At 42.9% G+C, this 23,543-nt stretch overlaps 1 protein-coding gene across 3 annotated transcripts in view; it reads right to left on the minus strand.

The window, feature by feature from the left end:
- The window catches only part of LOC139453736 (coiled-coil domain-containing protein 171-like), a 52,460-nt gene extending 32,656 nt beyond the window's left edge, over positions 1-19,804 (minus strand). For 2 of the 3 annotated variants that reach the window (XM_071235213.1, XM_071235207.1), the window contains exons 1-10: positions 19,721-19,804; positions 17,701-17,867; positions 15,842-15,950; positions 13,549-13,628; positions 11,075-11,249; positions 9,465-9,577; positions 8,766-8,854; positions 7,490-7,507; positions 3,472-3,512; positions 2,321-2,415 (exon numbers count right to left, since the gene is read on the minus strand). In XM_071235213.1, the coding sequence (XP_071091314.1) occupies positions 2,321-2,415; positions 3,472-3,512; positions 7,490-7,507; positions 8,766-8,854; positions 9,465-9,577; positions 11,075-11,249; positions 13,549-13,628; positions 15,842-15,950; positions 17,701-17,790 (810 nt within the window). In that variant the 5' untranslated portion in view covers positions 17,791-17,867; positions 19,721-19,804. The remainder of the gene's footprint in view (positions 1-2,320; positions 2,416-3,471; positions 3,513-7,489; positions 7,508-8,765; positions 8,855-9,464; positions 9,578-11,074; positions 11,250-13,548; positions 13,629-15,841; positions 15,951-17,700; positions 17,868-19,720) is intronic. The other variant, XM_071235218.1, reaches the window with a different exon arrangement.
- Between the last annotated feature and the right edge of the window lie 3,739 nt (positions 19,805-23,543).

Consider the following 23,543-nt stretch of genomic DNA (forward strand, 5'->3'; position numbering starts at 1 on the left):
ACTGAAGAAATTGGAAATTATATAATAAGTTGTACATTTACATACATTATCCTATCTCACATAATGCATCTCTCTTCCTTCTTTGATCCTGGTGTAGAAACACGCTTCAGAACAAAGTTTAAAAAACATCTCACTCCAACACATCCCTATTCATCACCATGATCACTGCTTGTCCATCTGGATCATGCACCAATCAATCCCGTGCAACCCGACCTCAGCTTCCTTGACAAATCTGTATACCTTCCCAAGCCATTGTCCATCTGGATCATGCACCAATCAATCCCGTGCGACCAGACCTACGCTTCCTTGACCACTCTGTATACCTACCCAAGCCATTGTCCATCTGGATCATGCACCAATCAATCTCGTGCGACCCGACCTACGCTTCCTTGACCACTCTGTATACCTTCCCAAGCCATTGTCCATCTGGATCATGCACCAATCAATCCCCTGCGACCCGACTTCAGCTTCCTTGACCACTCTGTATACCTTCCCAAGCCATTGTCCATCTGGATCATGCACCAATCAATCCCCTGCGACCCGACCTACGCTTCCTTGACCACTCTGTATACCTACCCAAGCCATTGTCCATCTGGATCATGCACCAATCAATCCCCTGCGACCCGACCTACGCTTCCTTGACCACTCTGTATACCTACCCAAGCCATTGTCCATCTGGATCATGCACCAATCAATCCTGTGCAACCCGACCTACGCTTCCTTGACCACTCTGTATACCTTCCCAAGCCATTGTCCATCTGGATTATGCACCAATCAATCCCGTGCGACCGGACCTCAGCTTCCTTGACCACTCTGTATACCTTCCCAAGCCATTGTCCATCTGGGTCATGCACCAATCAATCCTGTGCGACCCGACCTCAGCTTCCTTGACCACTCTGTATACCTTCCCAAGCCATTGTCCATCTGGATTATGCACCAATCAATCCCGTGCGACCGGACCTCAGCTTCCTTGACCACTCTGTATACCTTCCCAAGCCATTGTCCATCTGGGTCATGCACCAATCAATCCTGTGCGACCCGACCTCAGCTTCCTTGACCAATCTGTATACCTTCCCAAGCCATTGTCCATATGGATCATGCACCAATCAATCCCATGTGACCCGACCTAGGCTTCCTTGACCACTCTGTATACCTTCCCAAGCCATTGTCCATCTGGATCATGCACCAATCAATCCCGTGCAACCCGACCTCAGCTTCCTTGACCACTCTGTATACCTTCCCAAGCCATTGTCCATCTGGGTCATGCACCAATCAATCCCGTGCAACCCGACCTACGCTTCCTTGACCACTCTGTATACGTTCCCAAGCCATTGTCCATCTGGATCATGCACCAATCAATCCCGTGCAACCCGGCCTACGCTTCCTTGACCACTCTGTATACCTTCCCAAGCCATTGTCCATCTGGATCATGCACCAATCAATCCCGTGCAACCCGGCCTACGCTTCCTTGACCACTCTGTATACCTTCCCAAGCCATTGTCCATCTGGATCATGCATCAATCAATCCCGTGCAACCCGACCTCAGCTTCCTTGACCACTCTGTATACCTTCCCAAGCCATTGTCAATCTGGATCATGCACCAATCAATCCCGTGCGACCCGACCTCAGCTTCCTTGACAAATCTGTATACCTTCCCAAGCCATTGTCCATCTGGATCATGCACCAATCAATCCCGTGCGACCCGACCTCAGCTTCCTTGACCACGTTGTATACGTTCCCAAGCCATTGTCCATCTGGATCATGCACCAATCAATCCCGTGCAACCCGACCATTTTCTTTCTCAAGGTGTAGCGGCTGGAGCAACTGAGATGCTTGGAGGGATGGTTGGGCGACATCGTGTAAGATAGGAGAAGTAAAATTTTCAAATGTTTTCAAATCTGTCTTTACAGATGAGTTGCCCTCCAAAAGCTACTCATTCTGGCAACCCAAATTGCAACAATAATAAACAAAAGAAGTGAAATTCCAAGGTTCATTTCTGACTCATGTCAGGTGTTCAGGTCGTCAAAGGTCGCAGTGCACAGGATTATAGTGCGTGACGGATTTGATAGGTGGTGACTATGGTGATGCTTGGATGTGTTAGGCTAATATGCTTTCTGAAGCTGGACACTTTGTTCTAGGGCATTTCCTATACCAGGATTGGAAGAAGGAGAAATGCATTGCGTGAGATAGGATAAGTAAAAAAATTGATGTGTTTTAATGTTCAGTTTGCTTTTGCCCATATCTGATCAATGAGATTCTTTAATCCTGCTGGAACTGTAACATGTATTTACCCACATGCATTCAACTTCAACATTCTTACATCAATATCTTTCTTCATCTTCTCCTCTCTTTCCTTGCCATAATCCACTTCTGACAATGCTTTCCGCAGATGGTCGGACAAGCTTGTCCTCTCACCTGAATCACAACAAAGGAATTGCTAAAACCAAATTATTTAAAAAGACATTCAAGAGGTCTATGTTTAACTTTAAGAATGCTATCTGAAAGGCCCATACATAATGCATGTGTCATTTGGCCCTGAACCCATCATATGTTCCTTAGGTATTGAGGCTGAAATATCCTAGAGAATGTGTGCAGTTCCTGTCGAACCAACTCAAGCCTGTTTATCAATCACCTACAAATCAGGTGCCTATGTTGGTGGGCCTATTATCCTGATTATAAGCAAACTCAGCCCTGACCAAGAAAGACAACTTTTCCAGCTTCCACACCAGCTGTTGGCACTGCAGTTTCCATTTTCCTGAGGCAAGGGAGTTAACTGACTATAAAGGTTAACTGACTATAAAAGTCCAATTCCCAACCGTGCCGAACTAGGATGGAATTTCCAGGTCGATTGTAGCACCACCAGTGGCTAGTTATCCCGTGAATTATGCCCCTTCCATAACCCTCTTATTGACCGATCAGATTCCATCTCTCGTGTCACTTGCATTTGCTTCAAACAAAATGGCAGCGTCCAGTCAAGTCGATCTGATCGATATTAAAGATCTATATATTGTAATTCAAGTCTTACCCCCCAAAGTGAATTGAATCAATTGAGCACCTTGATTAATAACATGAATAGATTAACAAAATATGGCGGTAAACATGCTTTGCAAATCCTGCAGTCAACGGAAATCTGCACTTTGAAATCCGTGTTGTTTATTAACAGTGTGTGTAGACAGCTACTCGATTTTGATTGGACTAAGCATAGACTTGATAGTCCAGCCAAAATGTAACTCCAGAATTCCAGCCTAGTTCAGGATAGGTGGAAACTGGACTTTTCTAGTCTTTGCCCCAGGAAGAGGCACGTTTTTAATCCTGCTGGTGACAAACATGTTTCTTCAACTTACACTATCATTGAATTAAACATGTCAAGATATGATGAGACCTCCATTGTTACCCCAGTGTATATGAAGGCAGGGGCATGTTTCAAACGATGCAGGGTTGAGGGCAACCTCTGTAACTGCGCGGACTTACTCTCTAGTTCCTGTATCTGCTCGTGCAACCCTGACACTGTGCTGAAACAGATGGGAGAGTTTATTACCACCTGGTTTTGTCTGTTTGATGTTTAACCCGCACTCAGCAATATTGCAACTATATGACGGCAGTCTGTAAGTAGATTAGCCTGGACCATATAATCCAATGACTGACATCATGAGTATCGATGTAAAACATAACACAAATTTTGTCAAGTAAACTTTCATGTAAGTATCGAACAAAATATTTTGGAACATATTGAAGTGATACTATCAAACAAGGCTAGTAGTTAAAAATGATAATCAATATTTGCCTGTAGCTGTTCATGATTCAAGGTAAAGCAAGAGTTCTTATCAAATAGCAAAGCGAAAATAAGAACTAGCACTCTCTTAGAATTTGTCTAAAAATGGAATAAATTTTCTATAATTATGGCCCAAACTGTATGAATGTCATGTATTTTAACTGTAGCCAGTGTAGGGGTTAAAACATTACCAATACAGTTAATGGGCTTGCTTATGCAATATTCTTCCCCGATGGTTTTGAAACTGTGGGAAAATACATATAATGTCTGGGGTAAGATGGAATGGGGGTCACGGTTATTGCACTTACAGAGTGGTGTGCATGGTGTGTGGCTGCTTGTACTAGTGCAGATTTATTCCATTTTTTTAGTGCTAGCCCACTGAGATACGACGTACATGTAGTAGTTTAACATGCATACCCAAACAAGACACAGTATACTGGCTCTGAGTTGACCAGTCCTTGTTTTATCTCCTCAAGTACCATCTTTTAATTTCATTTGGCATAACAGAGTTCTCAGGTCAGTCGGCCTACCTAATGTTACAGGTATCAATTGGCCTACCTAATGTGACAGTGTTAGTTGGCCTACCTTAAGTTACAGGTATCAGTTGGCCTACCTAAAGTTACAGGTATCAGTTGGCCTACCTAATGTTACAGGTATCAGTCGGCCTACCTAATGTTACAGGTATCAGTTGGCCCACCTAATGTTACAGTGTTAGTTGGTCTACCTAAAGTTACAGGTATCAGTTGGCCTACCTAAATTTACAAGTATCAGTTGGCCTACCTAATGTTACAGGTATCAGTTGGCCTACCTAATGTTACAGGTATCAGTTGGCCTACCTAATGTTACAGTGTTAGTTGGTCAACCTAAAGTTACAGGTATCAGTTGGCCTACCTAAAGTTACAGGTATCAGTTGGCCTACCTAATGTTAGTGTCAGTTGGCCTACCTAATGTTACAGGTGTCAGTTGGCCTACCTAATGTTACAGGTATCAGTTGGCCCACCTAATGTTACAGTGTTAGTTGGTCTACCTAAAGTTACAGGTATCAGTTGGCCTACCTAAATTTACAAGTATCAGTTGGCCTACCTAATGTTACAGGTATCAGTTGGCCTACCTAATGTTACAGGTATCAGTTGGCCTACCTAATGTTACAGTGTTAGTTGGTCAACCTAAAGTTACAGGTATCAGTTGGCCTACCTAAAGTTACAGGTATCAGTTGGCCTACCTAATGTTAGTGTCAGTTGGCCTACCTAATGTTACAGGTGTCAGTTGGCCTACCTAATGTTACAGGTATCAGTTGGCCCACCTAATGTTAGTGTTAGTTGGCCTACCTATTGTTATTGTCAGTTGGCCTACCTAATGTTACAGGTACCAGTTGGGTTACCTTAAGTTACAGGTATCAGTCGGCCTACCTAATGTTACAGTTATCAGTCAGCCTACCTAATGTTACAGGTATCAGTTGGCCTACCTAATGTTACAGGTATCAGTCGGCCTACCTAATGTTACAGGTATCAGTCGGCCTACCTAATGTTACAGGTATCAGTCGGCCTACCTAATGCTACAGGTATCAGTCGGCCTACCTAATGTTACAGGTATCAGTCGGCCTACCTAATATTACAGGTATCAGTCGGCCTACCTAATGTTACAGTTATCAGTTGGCTTACCTAATGTTACAGTTTTAGTTGGCCCACCTAATGTGACGTGTCAGTTGGCCTACTTAATGTTACAGGTACCAGTTGGCTACCTAATGTTACAGGTATCAGTCGGCCTACCTAATGTTACAGTTTTAGTTGGCCCACCTAATGTTACAGGTATCAGTCGGCCTACCTAATGTTACAGTTATCAGTTGGCTTACCTAATGTTACAGTTTTAGTTGGCCCACCTAATGTGACGTGTCAGTTGGCCTACTTAATGTTACAGGTACCAGTTGGCTTACCTAATGTTACAGTGGCTGTTGGCCTACCTAATGTTACAGGTATCAGCTGGCTACCGAATGTTACAGGTATCAGTTGGCCTACCTAATGTTACAGTTATCAGTCGGCCTACCTAATCATGTGCTAATGTAAGTGTTAGTCAGCCTACCTAATGTGACAATGTCAGTTGGCCTACCTAATGTTACAGGTACCAGTTGGCTACCTAATGTTAAAGATGTTAGTCGGCCTACTTAATGCTACAGATGTCAGTTGGCCTACCTAATGTGACACTCTCAGTTGGTCTACCTAATGTTACAGTGTCAGTTGGTCTACCTAATGTTACAGTGTCAGTTGGTCTACATAATGTTACAGTGTCAGTTGGTCTACCTAATGTTACAGTGTTAATTGGCCTACCTAATGTGACACTGTCAGTTGGTCTACCTAATGTTACAGGTACCAGTTGGCTACCTAATGTTACAGATGTTAGTTGGTCAACCTAATGTTAAAGGTATCAGTTGGCCTACCTAATGTTACAGAGTCAGTTGGCCTACCTAATGTTACAGAGTCAGATGCCCAACCTAATGTTACAGCGTCAGATGGCCAACATAATGTTACAGTGTCAGTTGGTCTACCTAATGTTACAGTGTCAGTTGGTCTACCTCATGTTACAGTGTTAATTGGCCTACCTAATGTGACACTGTCAGTTGGTCTACCTAATGTTACAGGTACCAGTTGGCCTACCTAATGTTACAGGTATCAGTTGGCTACCGAATGTTACAGGTATCAGTCGGCCTACCTAATCATGTGCTAATGTAAGTGTTAGTCAGCCTACCTAATGTGACAATGTCAGTTGGCCTACCTAATGTTACAGGTACCAGTTGGCCTACCTAATGTGACACTCTCAGTTGGTCTACCTAATGTTACAGGTACCAGTTGGCTACCTAATGTTACAGATGTTAGTCGGCCTACTTAATTGTACAGATGTCAGTTGGCCTACCTAATGTGACACTCTCAGTTGGTCTACCTAATGTTACACTGTCAGTTGGTCTACCTAATGTTACAGTGTCAGTTGGTCTACCTAATGTTACAGTGTCAGTTGGTCTACCTCATGTTACAGTGTTAATTGGCCTACCTAATGTGACACTGTCAGTTGGTCTACCTAATGTTACAGGTACCAGTTGGCTACCTAATGTTACAGATGTTAGTCAGCCTACTTAATTGTACAGATGTCAGTTGGCCTACCTAATGTTACAGATGTCAGTTGGCCTACCTAATGTTACAGGTATCAGTTGGCCTACCTAATGTTACAGAGTCAGACGCCCAACCTAATGTTACAGCGTCAGATGGCCAACATAATGTTACAGTGTCAGTTGGCCTAACTTATGTTACAGTGTCAGTTGGTCTACCTTATGTTACAGTGTTAATTGGCCTACCTAATGTTACAGGTATCAGTTGGCCTACCTAATGTTACAGTTATCAGTTGGCCTACCTAATGTTACAGTGTTAGTTGGCCTACCTAATGTTACAGAGTCAGTTGGTCTACCTAATGTTACAGTGTCAGTTGGCCTACCTAATGTTACAGAGTCAGTCAGTCTACCTAATGTTACAGTGTTAGTTGGCCTACCTAATGTTACAGTGTTAATTGGCCTACCTACTGTTACCATGGTTACAGTCTCAGCACTATCACATCTCTCTGTACAAATCTTTTACAGATTGCACCACTATCTACTGTTCAAGCCAACAGTCTTTAGTTAAACAAGTTCTACCCATGAAGGACTTCGAAAGGGAATACAACAAGTCATGTTACCTAACTTGGCTATTCTCTCTGGAATATAAATAACAACAACATCAGTCATAACAGCTGGGTGCAGGTATCAGGGATTAATTCTCCTACTGTGACTAACAACAGAGGAGATACAGACCGGTGCGGCCAGTGTAGGTGAGATTGTAAACCAGTGAGTGAATGAGTGAGTGGGTTTGGTTTTAAGTCTCTTTTAACAATATTCAAGTGTGATATAGGCTAAGTTTAAAAATAAAGAGCATCAACTAAAGTACAGACAACTGAGTAGTTTCCATCATCTTTAACATCCTTCAACATAAGTGTTGACCACACTACATAAACTTTCAACACCCTCATACAAGTGTTGACCATACTACATAAACTTTCAACACCCTCATACAAGTCTTGAAGGTGTATGTATTGTGTTCAACACTTGTATGAGGGTGTTGAAGGTGTATGTATTGTGTTCAACACTTGTATGAGGGTGTTGAAGGTGTATTGTGTTCAACACTTGTATGAGGGTGTTGAAGGTGTATGTATTTTGTTCAACACTTGTATGAGGGTGTTGAAGGTGTATGTATTGTGTTCAACACTTGTATGAGGGTGTTGAAGGTGTATGTATTGTGTTCAACACTTGAATGAGGGTGTTGAAGGTGTATGTATTGTGTTCAACACTTGTATGAGGGTGTTGAAGGTGTATGTATTGTGTTCAACACTTGTATGAGGGTGTTGAAGGTGTATTGTGTTCAACACTTGTATGAGGGTGTTGAAGGTGTATGTATTGTGTTCAACACTTGTATGAGGGTGTTGAAGGTGTATTGTGTTCAACACTTGTATGAGGGTGTTGAAGGTGTATGTATTGTGTTCAACACTTGTATGAGGGTGTTGAAGGTGTATGTATTGTGCTCAACACTTGTATGAGGGTGTTGAAAGTGTATGTATTGTGTTCAACCAGATGTTAAACCCATCTCATAGTGTCATCCATGGAACAACCAGGCTTGGGTTTCAAACAGTGGGGATGTTAGATCAATGTGCACATGAGAAAATGCCCCACTCAGCAATATTCCAGCTATATGACAGCAGTCTGTAAATATTCAATTCTGTACCAGACAATCCAGTGATGGACATCATGTGCATCGATCCACGCAATTGGGATACCATGACATGCATCAACCAAGTCAACAAGTCTGACAACCCAATCCTGTTAGTCGCCTGTTGCTGGGTTGCTGAAGACCTGTTCTCAACTCGGATCTTCACGGGTCTCAGGTTGTAAAGAATACACATGTAATCAGCTTCTGCCTACCCTTGGTGCTGCCTGAGGAGCGCTTCCAGCTTCTCCCTCTCCGTCCTCATCACCTCCTGGTCGTTCTTGTGCCGGTTCAGCAGGAACTCCTGTCACACCAACCAGTAGTTATCAGCAACAACATAGTGTGACTGGTAGAAAAACATTTCTTAATTCCCAATGATGACCTCTCAGGAATTCAAAATCATAAAATTTCAAGAAGAGGTGTGCATTATACAGTGAAGCCTAATAGTTTGTTTCTTTGTTTATTTGTTGTTTAACGCCACACTCAGCACTATTCCAGCTACATGACGGCCATCTGTAATGATCAAGTCTGGACCAGACAATCCAGTGCAATTGGGATACGATGACTGTTAGTCGCCTCTTACGACAAGCATAGTCACCGTTTACGGCATGCATGAGTTGCTGAAGACCTATTCTACCCCGGATCTTCACGGGTATGAAGCATCAATAGAAAGCCTCAATAAGTCAGTCTTCTGTCATACAGCACACATACAGAAACATATATCTTGAATGTCACCAAAACACCAATAATTTTTTTATACTTTTGATAGTTTTAATGAAAACCAACATGAATTTATAAGGTATCCACATTTTGACAAAGAACTGATTTACACTATTGACATGTTTGTTGGCTTCAATCATGTTCAATGAATTATATTGTTTAGTTAACTAGAAAGAGCATCAATGACATTTGACCTTTTCCTCCAGTTCTTTCCTCATCTTCATCTCTGTGCCTTCACTGGACTGGTGGACGGCCTGCACTTGTTTCTGCAGCGCGAGCATCTCTTCCGACACTTCACCAATCTTACCTGGAATAGAGGAAGGAGACACTAACTAACACATCAACTCTTGCCACAGTAACCACTTTCAAGTGATGAATAACATAATATTAATTATTGTATAGTTATTATGTTGCTTTCAGGCGGTAATGAGCAGCTTTGGAGCAACATCATCAGGGCAGGGAAATAATGAAGACAATAAGTGCAAGCAACATATCAGACACCTGGGGGTCACCCATGCACACACAGGTATCACAACACACCTGGTGATCACCCATCTACACACAGGTATCTCATCACACCTGGTGATCACCCATCTACACAGACGTATCACAACACACCTGGTGATCACCCATCCACACAGACGTATCACAACACACCTGGTGATCACCCATCCACACAGACGTATCACAACACACCTGGTGATCACCCATCCACACAGACGTATCACAACACACCTGGTGATCACCCATCTACACAGAGGTATCTCATCACACCTGGTGATCACCCATCTACACAGAGGTATCACAACACACCTGGTGATCACCCATCTACACACAGGTATCTCATCACACCTGGTGATCACCCATCTACACACAGGTATCACAACACACCTGGTGATCACCCATCTACACAGAGGTATCTCATCACACCTGGTGATCACCCATCTACACAGGGGTATCACAACACACCTGGTGATCACCCATCTACACACAGGTATCACAACACACCTGGTGATCACCCATCTACACACAGGTATCTCATCACACCTGGTGATCACCCATCTACACAGAGGTATCACAACACACCTGGTGATCACCCATCTACACAGAGGTATCTCATCACACCTGGTGATCACCCATCTACACAGGGGTATCTCATCACACTTGGTGATCACCCATCTACACAGAGGTATCTCATCACACCTGGTGATCACCCATCTACACAGAGGTGTCTCATCACACCTGGTGATCACCCATCTACACAGAGGTATCTCATCACACCTGGTGATCACCCATCCACACACAGGTATCTCAACACACCTGGTGATCACCCATCCACACAGAGGTATCACAACACATCTGGTGATCACCCATCTACACAGACGTATAACAACATACCTGGTGATCACCCATCTACACAGACGTATCACAACACACCTGGTGATCACCCATCTACACAGACTTATCACAACACACCTGGTGATCACCCATCTACACAGACGTATAACAACACCCCTAGTGATCACCCATCTACACAGACGTATAACAACACACCTGGTGGTCACCCATCTACACAGACGTATAACAACACCCCTAGTGATCACCCATCTACACAGACGTATAACAACACCACTGGTGGTCACCCATCCACACAGACGTATCACAACACATCTGATGATCACCCATCCACACAGAGGTATCACAACACATCCAAGTACAATCACAAAGGTCAGCTATCTCACACAATGCATCAAGCATATAGGAGTTAAACCTGTAATGTTCCTGCCTGAAGAGCGGCACCTACGTTTCAGGTCATCATTTGTCTCCATGAGGACCGCCTCTCTCTCCATCCTGGTCTGTTTTTGCTGACTCAGCTCCCTCCGTGCTTTTGTCAGTTCAAACTCCAGACTGTGACGCGTTGCCTCGCCCTTCTCTATCTGGGACCCTACTCGGGCCAACTGACCTTCCAGCGTCGTGACCTAAAACCAGTGCACACAACAAAAATAAATATTTCTAACATGAATAATGTGTAATAATATTGAAAACAGAAATCAAACAATAGATATCATTGTGTAAAATTCTAAGAATTCTATGTCTATTGCATAACAGCCATAATTCCTGTAGCCAATCTTAACCTTATTGCACCACACATCATGGTAGAGCAATTGTCAGTACTTTTCTAAGATGCCAAATTTAAAACCAACCTTGTGTTTTGGGGGATATGAGTTTAAAACCAACGTTGTGTTTTGGGGGATATGAGTTTAAAATCAAAACTGTAGTAAGAGGTGCGGTAAACTGAAAATCCTCAAACAGGGCTAAACGATGGGCTGTTCCAACTAATTGCCCGCAGCCTTACGACAAGAGACAAAGTATGTTATAAAAACAAAATTGATAGCTTATGGTGAAGTCCCATTTTATTGTCCGTTTAGAGAGTCATCATCCATAACCCCATGCAGCAATACATCAAATTTAAATTTAAGTTTTGATATTAACTGCTTCAGCAAGACATGACTTGAAACATTTTACAAGTGCATTGTGGGGCTGAGCTAACCCATGTAAACATAGCCGAGGTTCTGTGTCGCTGGTTATTGTAAGTTGAGGTGTTTTCTGTTCTATACATTGCAACTTTGTCTCCACTACTAATATTAGCCGACTGCAGCAACTGCAAGCCATGACATACTGAGCTCACCGAGCTGGTGGCACTACATGATACGGTAACACACACTTCATGTCGGTATGGGACTCTTCAGTCACTACTAATATTAGCCGACAGCAGCAACTGCAAGCCATGACATACTGAGCTTACCGAGCTGGTGGCACTACATGATGCAGTAACACACACTTCAGGTCGGTATGGGACTCTTCAGTCACTACTAATATTAGCCGACTGCAGCAACTGCAAGCCATGACATACTGAGCTTACCGAGCTGGTGGCACTACATGATACAGTAACACACACTTCAGGTCGGTATGGGACTCTTCAGTCACTACTAATATTAGCCGACTGCAGCAACTGCAAGCCATGACATACTGAGCTTACCGAGCTGGTGGCACTACATGATACAGTAACACACACTTCATGTCGGTATGGAACTCTTCAGTCACTACTAATGCCCGTGTCCACAAACAGCCCCTATTTCCTACAGCATCAACGCCCATCTCGGAAAACTTTGCTGCTGTGGCACGGACAGTGGTTTGTATTTATTTTCAAAAATCGCGGCATGAGAGATGGTTGACATCATGTTGTCATATTTTGTCCCAACTAATAATATTCAAAACATCACCAAATTCAAAGAAACTTATATTTCATCAATTTGATGTTGATGTGCCATCTTGCTTGTTAGTAATGAAAGATTGTTACCAAGGCTATGTTAGATCACAGGGGAGGTAATTTGAACAGCGTCATGAAGTCAGCCTATTATGACCTCACTAACAAACTATCGCAGGATAAAGTAGTCGGCACCTTGATCCTTAAACAAACCATCTCAGAAATCTAACTCAAGACTATCCCAGCACAATATGAAGATGATTTTCAGGACATCAGGGAAGAAACTACAACATTTAAAGACACCCTGGCTATAGGCAGCTGGAGGACTTGTGTTGTAGCAGGGGATATGGCATCTTCCCGAGGCAAGAGAGTTAACTGACACTAAAACTCCAGTTTCCACCCTTGCCTATCTAGGCTGGAATTACTTGGCTCGATCGTGGTGCCACCAGTGGCTATTAAGAGTTCTGTCCCTTCTAAGCCTCTCCTATGGATGAATCAGATTCCACCTCTCATATCACTTGCATTTGCTTTAAACAAAATGGCGGCGCCCAGTCAAGACAATCTGATTGATAATCAAGGTCTATATTGGGATAAAACGTGTCTTACATCGCGAAATACATCAAAGTACCTTGATTAAAAACAAGAAAAGATTTGGAAAATATCTGTTAACGAGTTGGCGGTGCACATGCTTTGCAAATCCTGCAATCGACAGTTTACGAACCAAATTTCAATTTCGTTGCCCGATTGTGATTTGACTATGCATAGACTCGTTAGTCCAGCCAAAACGTAACTCCAAAATACCAGCCTATAATCAGTGAACTCTCTTGCGTCAGGAAGATGGGTATGTGTCAAATAGTGTGCTGACTGTTGTCCCCTATTAGCAACTTAGAGCAGTTTCAAACAGGAAAAACAATTGTGCATAAAAACACAGCATGGACAAAAGCAGTGGTGTGGCCAATCTTATTGATATCATGTTTTGCTGTATCATAATGCTTATCAAACAAACATACCTCATTATTGAATCGACTGGCAGCTTCAAGACGCTCCTTTTCTGCTGTGTTCAAGCGACGGCGTAGTTGATTTGTAAGATCTGAAATCAGTTAAGAAGGTGAACGTGAAGTGCAACTGTCTGTTCAATAGTAGTAACTTACACTGTTAGTAATTAGTCTTTCTTCTGTCAACATGTTCACGGTACCCATACCTTTCTGTACATTATGCCACAAGTGTGTCCACATACCTTACTCAGACTGTTCCACGTATTTTGCACATATTGTTCAAAATACCTTGCTCAGACTGTTCCACGTATCTTGCGCATATTGTTCCACGTACCTTGCTCAGACTGTACCACGTATCTTGCACATATTGTTCCACGTACCTTGCTCAGACTGTTCCACGTATCTTGCACACATTGTTCCACGTACCTTGCACATATTGTTCCACGTACCTTGCTCAGACTGTTCCACGTATCTTGCACACATTGTTCCACGTACCTTGCACACATTGTTCCACGTACCTTGCACACACTGTTCCACGTACCTTGCACATATTGTTCCACGTACCTTGCTCAGACTGTACCACGTATCTAGCACATATTGTTCAACATACCTTGCACACATTGTTCCACATACCTTGCTCAAACAGTTCCACGTATCTTGCACACATTGTTCCACGTGCCTTGCACATATTGTTCCACGTACCTTGCATATATTGTTCCACGTACCTTGCACACATTGTTCCATGCATCTCACACACATTGTTCCATGTACCTTGCACACATTGTTCCATGTACCTTGTACACATTGTCCCACGTACCTTGCACACATTGTTCCACGTACCTTGCACACATTATTCCATGTACCTTGCACACATTGTTCCATGTACCTTGCACACATTGTTCCACGTACCTTGCACACATTGTTCCACGTACCTTGCACACATTGTTCCATGTACCTTGCACACATTGTTCCATGTACCTTGCACACATTGTTCCATGTACCTTGCACACATTGTTCCATGTACCTTGCACACATTGTTCCATGTACCTTGCACTCATTGTTCCACATACCTTGCACACATTGTTCCACGTACCTTGCACACATTGTTCCATGTACCTTGCACACATTGTTCCATGTACCTTGCACACATTGTTCCATGTACCTTGCACACACTGTTCCATGTATCTTGCACACATTGTTCCACGTACCTTGCAAATATTGTTCCACGTACCTTACACACATTATTCCACGTACCTTGCACACTTTGTTCCATGTACCTTGCTCAGACTGTTCCATGTACCTTGCACACATTGTTCCATGTACCTTGCACACATTGTTCCACGTACCTTGCACATATTGTTCCACGTACCTTGCACATATTGTTCCACGTACCTTGCACATATTGTTCCACGTACCTTGCACACATTGTTCCACGTATCTTGCACATATTGTCCCACGTACCTTGCTCAGACTATTCCACATACCTTGCACACATTGTTCCACGTACCTTGCACACATTCTTCCACGTACCTTGCACACATTCTTCCACGTACCTTGCACACATTCTTCCACATACCGTGCACATATTGTTCCACGTACCCTGCACACATTGTTCCACGTATCTCGCACACATTGTTCCACGTACCTTGCACCTATTGTTCCACGTACCTTGCACACATTGTTCCACGTACCTTGCATATATTGTTCCACGTACCTTGCACATATTGTTCCACATACCTTGCACATATTGTTCCACGTACCTTGCTCAGACTTTTCCACGTACCCTGCACACATTGTTCCATGTACCTTGCTCAGACTATTCCACGTATCTCGCACATTGTTCCACGTACCTTGCTCAGACTGTACCACGTATCTTGCACATATTGTTCCACGTACGTTGCTCAGACTGTTCCATGTATCTTGCACATATTGTTCCACGTACCTTGCTCAGACTGTACCACGTATCTTTCACATATTGTTCCACATACCTTGCACATATTGTTCCACGTACCTTGCTCAGACTTTTCCACGTACCCTGCACACATTGTTCCACGTACCTTGCTCAGACTATTCCACGTATCTCGCACACATTGTTCCACGTACCTTGCTCAGACTATTCCACGTATCTTGCACATATTGTTCCACGTACCTTGCTCAGACTATTCCACGTATCTCGCACACATTGTTCCACGTACCTTGCTCAGACTATTCCACGTATCTTGCACATATTGTTCCACGTACCTTGCTCAGACTATTCCACGTATCTCGCACATTGTTCCACGTACCTCGCACATATTGTTCTACTTACCTTGCTCAGACTGTAAGTCCAGTTTCAACTGCTTCATCTGGATTCTCATTTGACTCATGTCCACGTCATGCTGACCGCTGATGTCCAGTAGACCGGAAAAAACACCACTCTGAAACACCCAGAGATGACAGTGTCAAATTTAACCTCAGACAGGTCCAGGAATCTGCAAGGTGCTGCTTCTGCTGCTGCTCAATAAACTGAAGTATAATTGGAGTGAGCGCCGTGGTTGGTGACAAGCATCTGACGAAGATGATGACTGCAGGACATGGCAATTCCCTACAACTGGCTCATGTTAACAAGGATAAAGCTCTCTGTACACTGTACAACAATGTACGATGTATACTTCTGTATGTTCAGGCGTGTCAGATCATTGAAGAATATAACTGAGGTGTAAAGGCTTTTAAGACATTTTTACATATTTTTTTCAAACAATTTACATAAAAGGCAACTCAGGAAAGAGGATGTACTGTCGAACCTTGTTATCTCAAACATTGCAGGAGCATGTTGTATATTCAAGATACCCGGACATTCGAGATAGCGAGGCATGAACATCCAGACACATCAAGTAACAGCATTATCTATAGACACAGTGCAGTATGATCATTGTGATTGTCTACTTGAGAAATTTAGAACACAATATATGTTTATGATGACAAATTGAAATGTATTTCACAGGCAATGAACAAAAACCATTGTTACAAATTATGTACAGTGTAATGACATGTAGGATTGACATGATGTGTACATGTACATCCATCTTATCAGGCATAGCAGCCATCAGTACCTGCAGTCATAAATCAACAACAGCTGAGTGCGTGCTATGCGGTCTAGGTGGCCCGTGGTCACTGAATTGCTTACAGTATATCGCAACAATGTGATAATGTTACGTCTGAAGTTCATTTCTATTTGGTCTGTCTAGTTGGATGTGCCACTCTCACTTCAAGCTGATTAATTCAATGCTTGGACATTGTGAATAGCATTACGCGACTTTCATTTCTTTTATCCAACTTTGATTAAAACTTATGGTGTAAACAGGAAGTGCCTCCATGTTCTTACTCCTGTCTACTCACCATTACACTTGGGTTAAAAGATAAGTACATCATTGATGGACAATTGATTCAAATTGCACTGTACTTTTACAGTGATCTTAGATGTATGGGAAAAAAAACTAGATATGCATATAACCAGTCACAGACGTAACGTGTACGTGAGACGACCTACCATTTCTTAACTCTGGTTACAAGGAGAAGTCCTCAACCCATGTAAGATGATTAAATTGGGCTTCTCAAAATTGTTAATGTGGTAAATACCAGCTTTGAGAAATAGATACAAAATTCTACAGTAAAGTCACAGTTGGAACCGAGTCCAAAGTTCAAGATTGCGAAATGTCTTTTATCTCGAATTTGAGATAAGCAGGAAAATCATATGCATTTATATATAGCGAGTTGCGGGAACAGAGAAAAGGTTCAAGATATCGGTAAATGTGAGGTAACTGGATTGGACTGTATTGGTTTCCTTGGTTTCTTTTGAAACAGGTTCCCACCACTTTTCAAAATGACACCTTGTATTTGCTGAAAAAATGAAAGTATTAGCATGACTAGAGATCAATATATCTGCAGTGGGACCTGCTTTAGGAAAAATATAAATACACAGCAGTAGAAACTAACAGTTTTAGTCCACTAGTCTTTAAATTGATAACATAGAGCACAGCCCTTAAAAATGACAAATTAGACCTAGCCATAAAGATACCTTAACTTTTGGGCAGTTTGGTAAGGACTACAGGACTAGTGCAAATTTTTAACACTGGATACATCACCTGTTTCCTTCAGCTGGTAATAAATTGTGATCGCTCAACATACCCTGTCCATTTGTCCCTTAAACGCTGGCGACTCTGTGATGTACTTGTTTGACAAGCTGTTGAAAGTGGTGTCCTGTTGGCTGGTGTCCATCACGTAGGTGTCCTAGTGAGTTGGTGTCCTACAGCTGGGGACCAGGGGTGTTGGCAGACCAGACACGCATCAACAATCTGGAGAAACAGTGGATACAGTGAATATAATGTTTTCGGGGTCGCCACTTTTAACACAGTTGTGACAGATCACAATAACAGTGTGACCACAAGTTCATGCACGTCTCATTTTTATCCTTTACCATGAAGCAAATAAGATCATGTTATGGCAATCATACTTGAAGTTAGGACATAGCTCAAATCTAGATTGGGGGTACAATTTGTCAACTGCCTACAATTACCATACAGGGGACACACAATAAAAAGTGACACTCAGTTTCAATGCAGTTTACATTATAAAGTTTACATTTTCATAAATTTCTTGGTACAGTATGATGTCATCCACACTCAATTTCTAGATTAAGAAAGCTTAATCTAAATTAAGAAAAATACCCTGATAGTAGGGTCATGATACATGATACGGCACACATATCAACAAACTGACGCTGCAGAATGGATTTTATTTCAAGAAGTACTGGTGCCATAAAAATAATTTGATTATTTCAAATTAAGGGTAGTCCTGGGGTCCTTGAGGATGGCACCAATAGTATTTGAATCTAGGATCTCTTTAAATGTTATCTTTGTACATAAAGTCTATGACAAGGATCTATTGACTTTTATCAGGGTCTTACAACTCCTAACAGTGGGGGGTCCAGGGGACACACAATAACTTTAAGGGTCCTGGCAGGCAATACGAGGTTCCAGTTAAGTAATGAAAAGGTATGGTATACTGTGGGTCTTGATGATTACTTTACAGCCTTGATTGAGTCAGTGATCATGTGGACAGTGGTCATGATCGATGGATGAAATGACAGACATTCAAAACGGCTCTTGATGCGCTACAGAAACAATTACTATTATTGTGCGTCCCATGGGACGCAGTAGATTCTTTTTCTGTGTCCAATCTAAACGTTTGTGTGTACTGGATACACAATAGTGTGTCATGTAAAACACTGTCTCATGCTCTTTTTTAATCATTACATCCCATTAACTTAATGCTTTGGCTGTAGATTTAACTGGTTTTGACATGATCAGGCACCATGCTACACACTGACCATTGCTTACTGTGGGTTTGTGTACATATGAGTCTGAAAGAAAATTACGTCAAGGTAGATTTAATCTAATCTTTAAACAAATATACATTTCATATTAATTTATTTGTGGTAAAATTATATAGATCTACAAGTCTAGAGAGAAGTGAACATAAATCTTGAGCCAAAATATATATTTGATAAATGGCATGTACCCATGAAACAGCAGATGTCACTCTGAATGAAATAAATGTGGACAAAACAGAATCTGTGATAACAAATACCATAAACATTGGATATATTGTGATTGTCTCTGTTGTTGCAAATTAGTACATCAAAGTACGTTATACTGGAGTTTGATATAACATACAAAATTAGCCAATCATAAATTGTGCATTCACTATACAATATATGGATACAACTTGCAGTGTTTATAGTATGGTAGCTACTCAGATACCTCTGGTCTGTATGTTGATAATCCGGTGTTGAGCCAAACTTGCCGAGAGGTACCCAAGTGGTTCTTTTTACTATGCTAAAGAGCTACACAAAGCACAGTGTTCAGCGTAATAGAGATAGTTTCCTGTATACATGATATGCAATCTGCGCTTGACCACGTAATCATCGAATGTGGATAATCCAAGAGGTCAAAGAGATTTGTTGTATTCTTATATCACATTGTACAAACAGAATATTCTAACTCTGAGACATGTCTGAACTAGAAGCGTTCACTTCACATTCATTCGGCGGGACAGTGAACCAATGTACATAGTTCTAATAGTTCAATAGATTTGTGAACCAATCCCACCAAAGCCTCACGTTTTCTCATCAGTTGGATGTACTTACGTCAAATCATAGATGGCACTAGTGTTTAGTTTCTTTGAAGCGTAGTCTACGATACAGATTTGTTTCCGCCGCCATTCACGGAAACAGTGTTGTTGTTTGACATCCGTTCTAACGCGAATTCTGATTGGCTTAGAATTGGATTTCCCCTGCCGGAAACAGTACATTATGAACCTACCTCCACAATGTTGTGTATCTCGGGTTACACTACGCTAATGACCTTTTTTATGCATCCTTTCAAAAATATACACTACACGTTATCCGAGATCGACATTACGGTAGAACCGTTTTGGATGTCACTTGACGACACCACTCGATATAATATTTATGGAGCCGCATTTTACGGAAATATGCGAGGTTGTTCCGAAAGCGCGAGTGTTTTGTTATGTCAGAAAGGATGATACTGGGACTATCGCAGCCTGCATTCACATGGTTGCGGTTCCATTTTAGCGATATTCACGTTCTTCTTGTTTGGATGATTATAAATTGGCCGCCAAGATTAGATAGCATATGCTGCGTGGATGTACATGGTGAACAAGCTCGCGGAAGTCCGTAGGGTCAGCTTTACAGCGATTTTACGTGCGCATTGTTGTCTTTTGTTTTGGTTCATAAATCGTTCTGTATTTCTAGAAGAATCTAAAAAATGCGTATGCCAGAATTTAGACCCGACAAATGTTTCCGGAAAAGCTTAATAAATTATTCAACTGAAAATTTGGAAGAGGTGAATTTGTCATCTAAGATTGTTCTGCACCAAGAGCTATAGTATAGCAGCGATAAAGATCAAACCGGTCGTATGTATCGGTGCCGGGAAACCCATTTTACTCATGAAAGACTCGTCAGTATGGACAAATGAGTTTACATGGTGTTTCTTGGGTCCAGTCCACCCCAAACCCCCGGGGATGTGTGTATGAAATATCATTCAACTGTGGACACAAATACATGGCGGAGACTTCACGCCCCACAGCCACCAAATTAAAAGATAACAAGACTTCTGTTGAGAAATATGACATTGCTATATTGATACTTGATAACTCTTCAAACAACCATGAACGAAGCAGTGTCAAGGGTTATGTCTGAAACACAATGTGACATACCTGCCCACCACACAGGTAGACGTAACAAATACCTGCCCACCACACAGGTAGACGTAACAAATATCTGCCCACCACACTGGTAGACGTAACAAATACCTGCCCACCACACAGGTAGCCGTAACAAATATCTGCCCACCACACTGGTAGACGTAACAAACCACACAGGTAGACGTAACAAATACCTGCCCACCACACAGGTAGACGTAACAAATATCTGCCCACCACACTGATAGACGTAACAAACCACACAGGTAGAGGTAACAAATACCTGCCCACCACACAGGTAGACGTAACAAATATCTGCCCACCACACTGGTAGACGTAACAAACCACACAGGTAGACGTAACAAATACCTGCCCACCACACAGGTAGACGTAACAAATACCTGCCCACCACACAGGTAGAGGTAACAAATATCTGCCCGCCACACTGGTGGACGTAACAAATACCTGCACACCACACTGGTAGACGTAACAAATATCTGCCCACCACACTGGTAGACGTAACAAACCACACAGGTAGACGTTACAAATACCTGCCCACCACACTGGTAGACGTAACAAATACCTGCCCACCACACAGGTAGACGTAACAAATACCTGCCCAACACACAGGTAGACGTAACAAATACCTTCCCGCCACACTGGTAGACGTAACAAGCCACACAGGTAGACGTAACAAATACCTGCCCCTACCCCCCCTGCCCCCCACACAGGTAGACGTAACAAATATCTGCCCCTCCCCCCCCCCTGCCCCCACACAGGTAGACGTAACAAATACCTGCCCAACACACAGGTAGACGTAACAAATACCTGCCCGCCACACTGTTAGACGTAACAAATACCTGCCCGCCACACTGGTAGACGTAACAAGCCACACAGGTAGAGGTAACAAATACCTGCCCCTCCCCCCCCCCCCTGCCCCCCACACAGGTAGACGTAACAAATATCTGCCCCTCCCCCCCCCCCTGCCCCCACACAGGTAGACGTAACAAATACCTGCCCAACACACAGGTAGACGTAACAAATACCTGCCCGCCACACTGGTAGACGTAACAAATACCTTCCCACCACACTGGTAGACGTAACAAATACCTGCCCACCACACAGGTAGACGTAACAAATATCTGCCCACCACACTGGTAGAGGTAACAAATACCTGCCCCTCCCCCCCCCCCCCCCCCCTGCCCCCCACACAGGTAGACGTAACAAATATCTGCCCCTCCCCCCCCCCCCCTGCCCCCACACAGGTAGACGTAACAAATACCTGCCCAACACACAGGTAGACGTAACAAATACCTGCCCGCCACACTGTTAGACGTAACAAATATCTGCCCCCCCCCCCCCCCCCCCCCCCCACACACACACACACACACGGGTAGACGTAACAATTACCTGCCCGCCACACAGGTAGACGTAACAAACCACACTGGTAGACGTAACAAATACCTGCCTATAAACCGAGTCAGCGAGCCTGACCAGCCGATCCCATCGCGTCTCCTACGACAATAGTGATCGCCTTTTACGGAAAGCATCAGTTGCTGAAGACCTATTCTGCCCCGGATGTTCACGGTCCGTCATGAAGAAGATACATCTGTGCAGCTCCTAGAGCAATTAACCTTCCTTGACAAGGACAGATTCATGGACCGATTACTCACATCAGAGATGAAAAGTCTGCATTATATTGTAAATTTAATTTAATTAATAACTATAGAGGCACATTAATACATGGATTCATTTCGACAGGGAGTGAAGACACGTGCTCCTCAACAACGTCATGAAGGTCTTTGAGAATAACGTTTACAATTTATTTGATGCCAGTGCAAGTCTTTCCATCTGTGTGGATGTGCCAAACATGCAATGTCAATGTAAGTGTAGCTGGCGCCGTGTACGTATTGAATACGCATCATCTTCCCGACTGACACTAACATCAACCCACCGAGGGCGTGGTTCATCCACGTGGAAGAGAGTGCGCGGTAGTCTCACCATGCAGTGTGAACACTGCCTTCCTGCCGTGGTTATATGATGTGGGTAGGGCGGGTTTATTTCTTGCTGGCACATCTGGCAAATCGGAAAAGCCTGAAAACGTGAAAAGGAGAAGCTGTAAAGCAGTTTCACGTTCAACCCCTGTCTGTTGTTCTTACTATTGAATTGCACACTCGAGGGAAGTCAGCATGAAGAGATTCACTGGACCAGACTCACGCGCCATAAATATCTCACCAGCCCTTTATCAATGTGTTGTAGCATCCAGTCCTGGTATAAACTCCACTTCAACAATCTCTAAATCAATCGCATGATTTCAGGCCAGCGAACATATAAAGTAAGTCAAATGTGTATCTATAGGTGCCAGGGAGGTTGTTAACATTCGGCGAGGATGAACGCTATATTATGCAAACACATTCATCGTTTTCCTGGGTCAACATTGTGCTGCATGTACAGACTCGGTCAAACCTGTACAAATCCTGGCAAACATTATGTAAGGCTTAGTCAAACCTGTACAAATCCTGTCAAATATTATGTACATACTTAATCAAACATACGCAAGCCGAGTCAAACATTATATACCGAGTTAGTCAAACACGTACAAACCGATTCAGAAATAATGTACAAACTCAGTCAACACACATACACACACACACACACACACACACACACACACACACACACACACACACACACACACACACACACACACACACACACACACACACACACACACACACACACACACA

Source organism: Haliotis cracherodii, unplaced genomic scaffold (assembly GCF_022045235.1).
Source record: "Haliotis cracherodii isolate W230 unplaced genomic scaffold, xgHalCrac1.p SCAF_1, whole genome shotgun sequence".
In the NCBI taxonomy this organism is placed as follows: Eukaryota; Metazoa; Mollusca; class Gastropoda; order Lepetellida; family Haliotidae; genus Haliotis; species Haliotis cracherodii.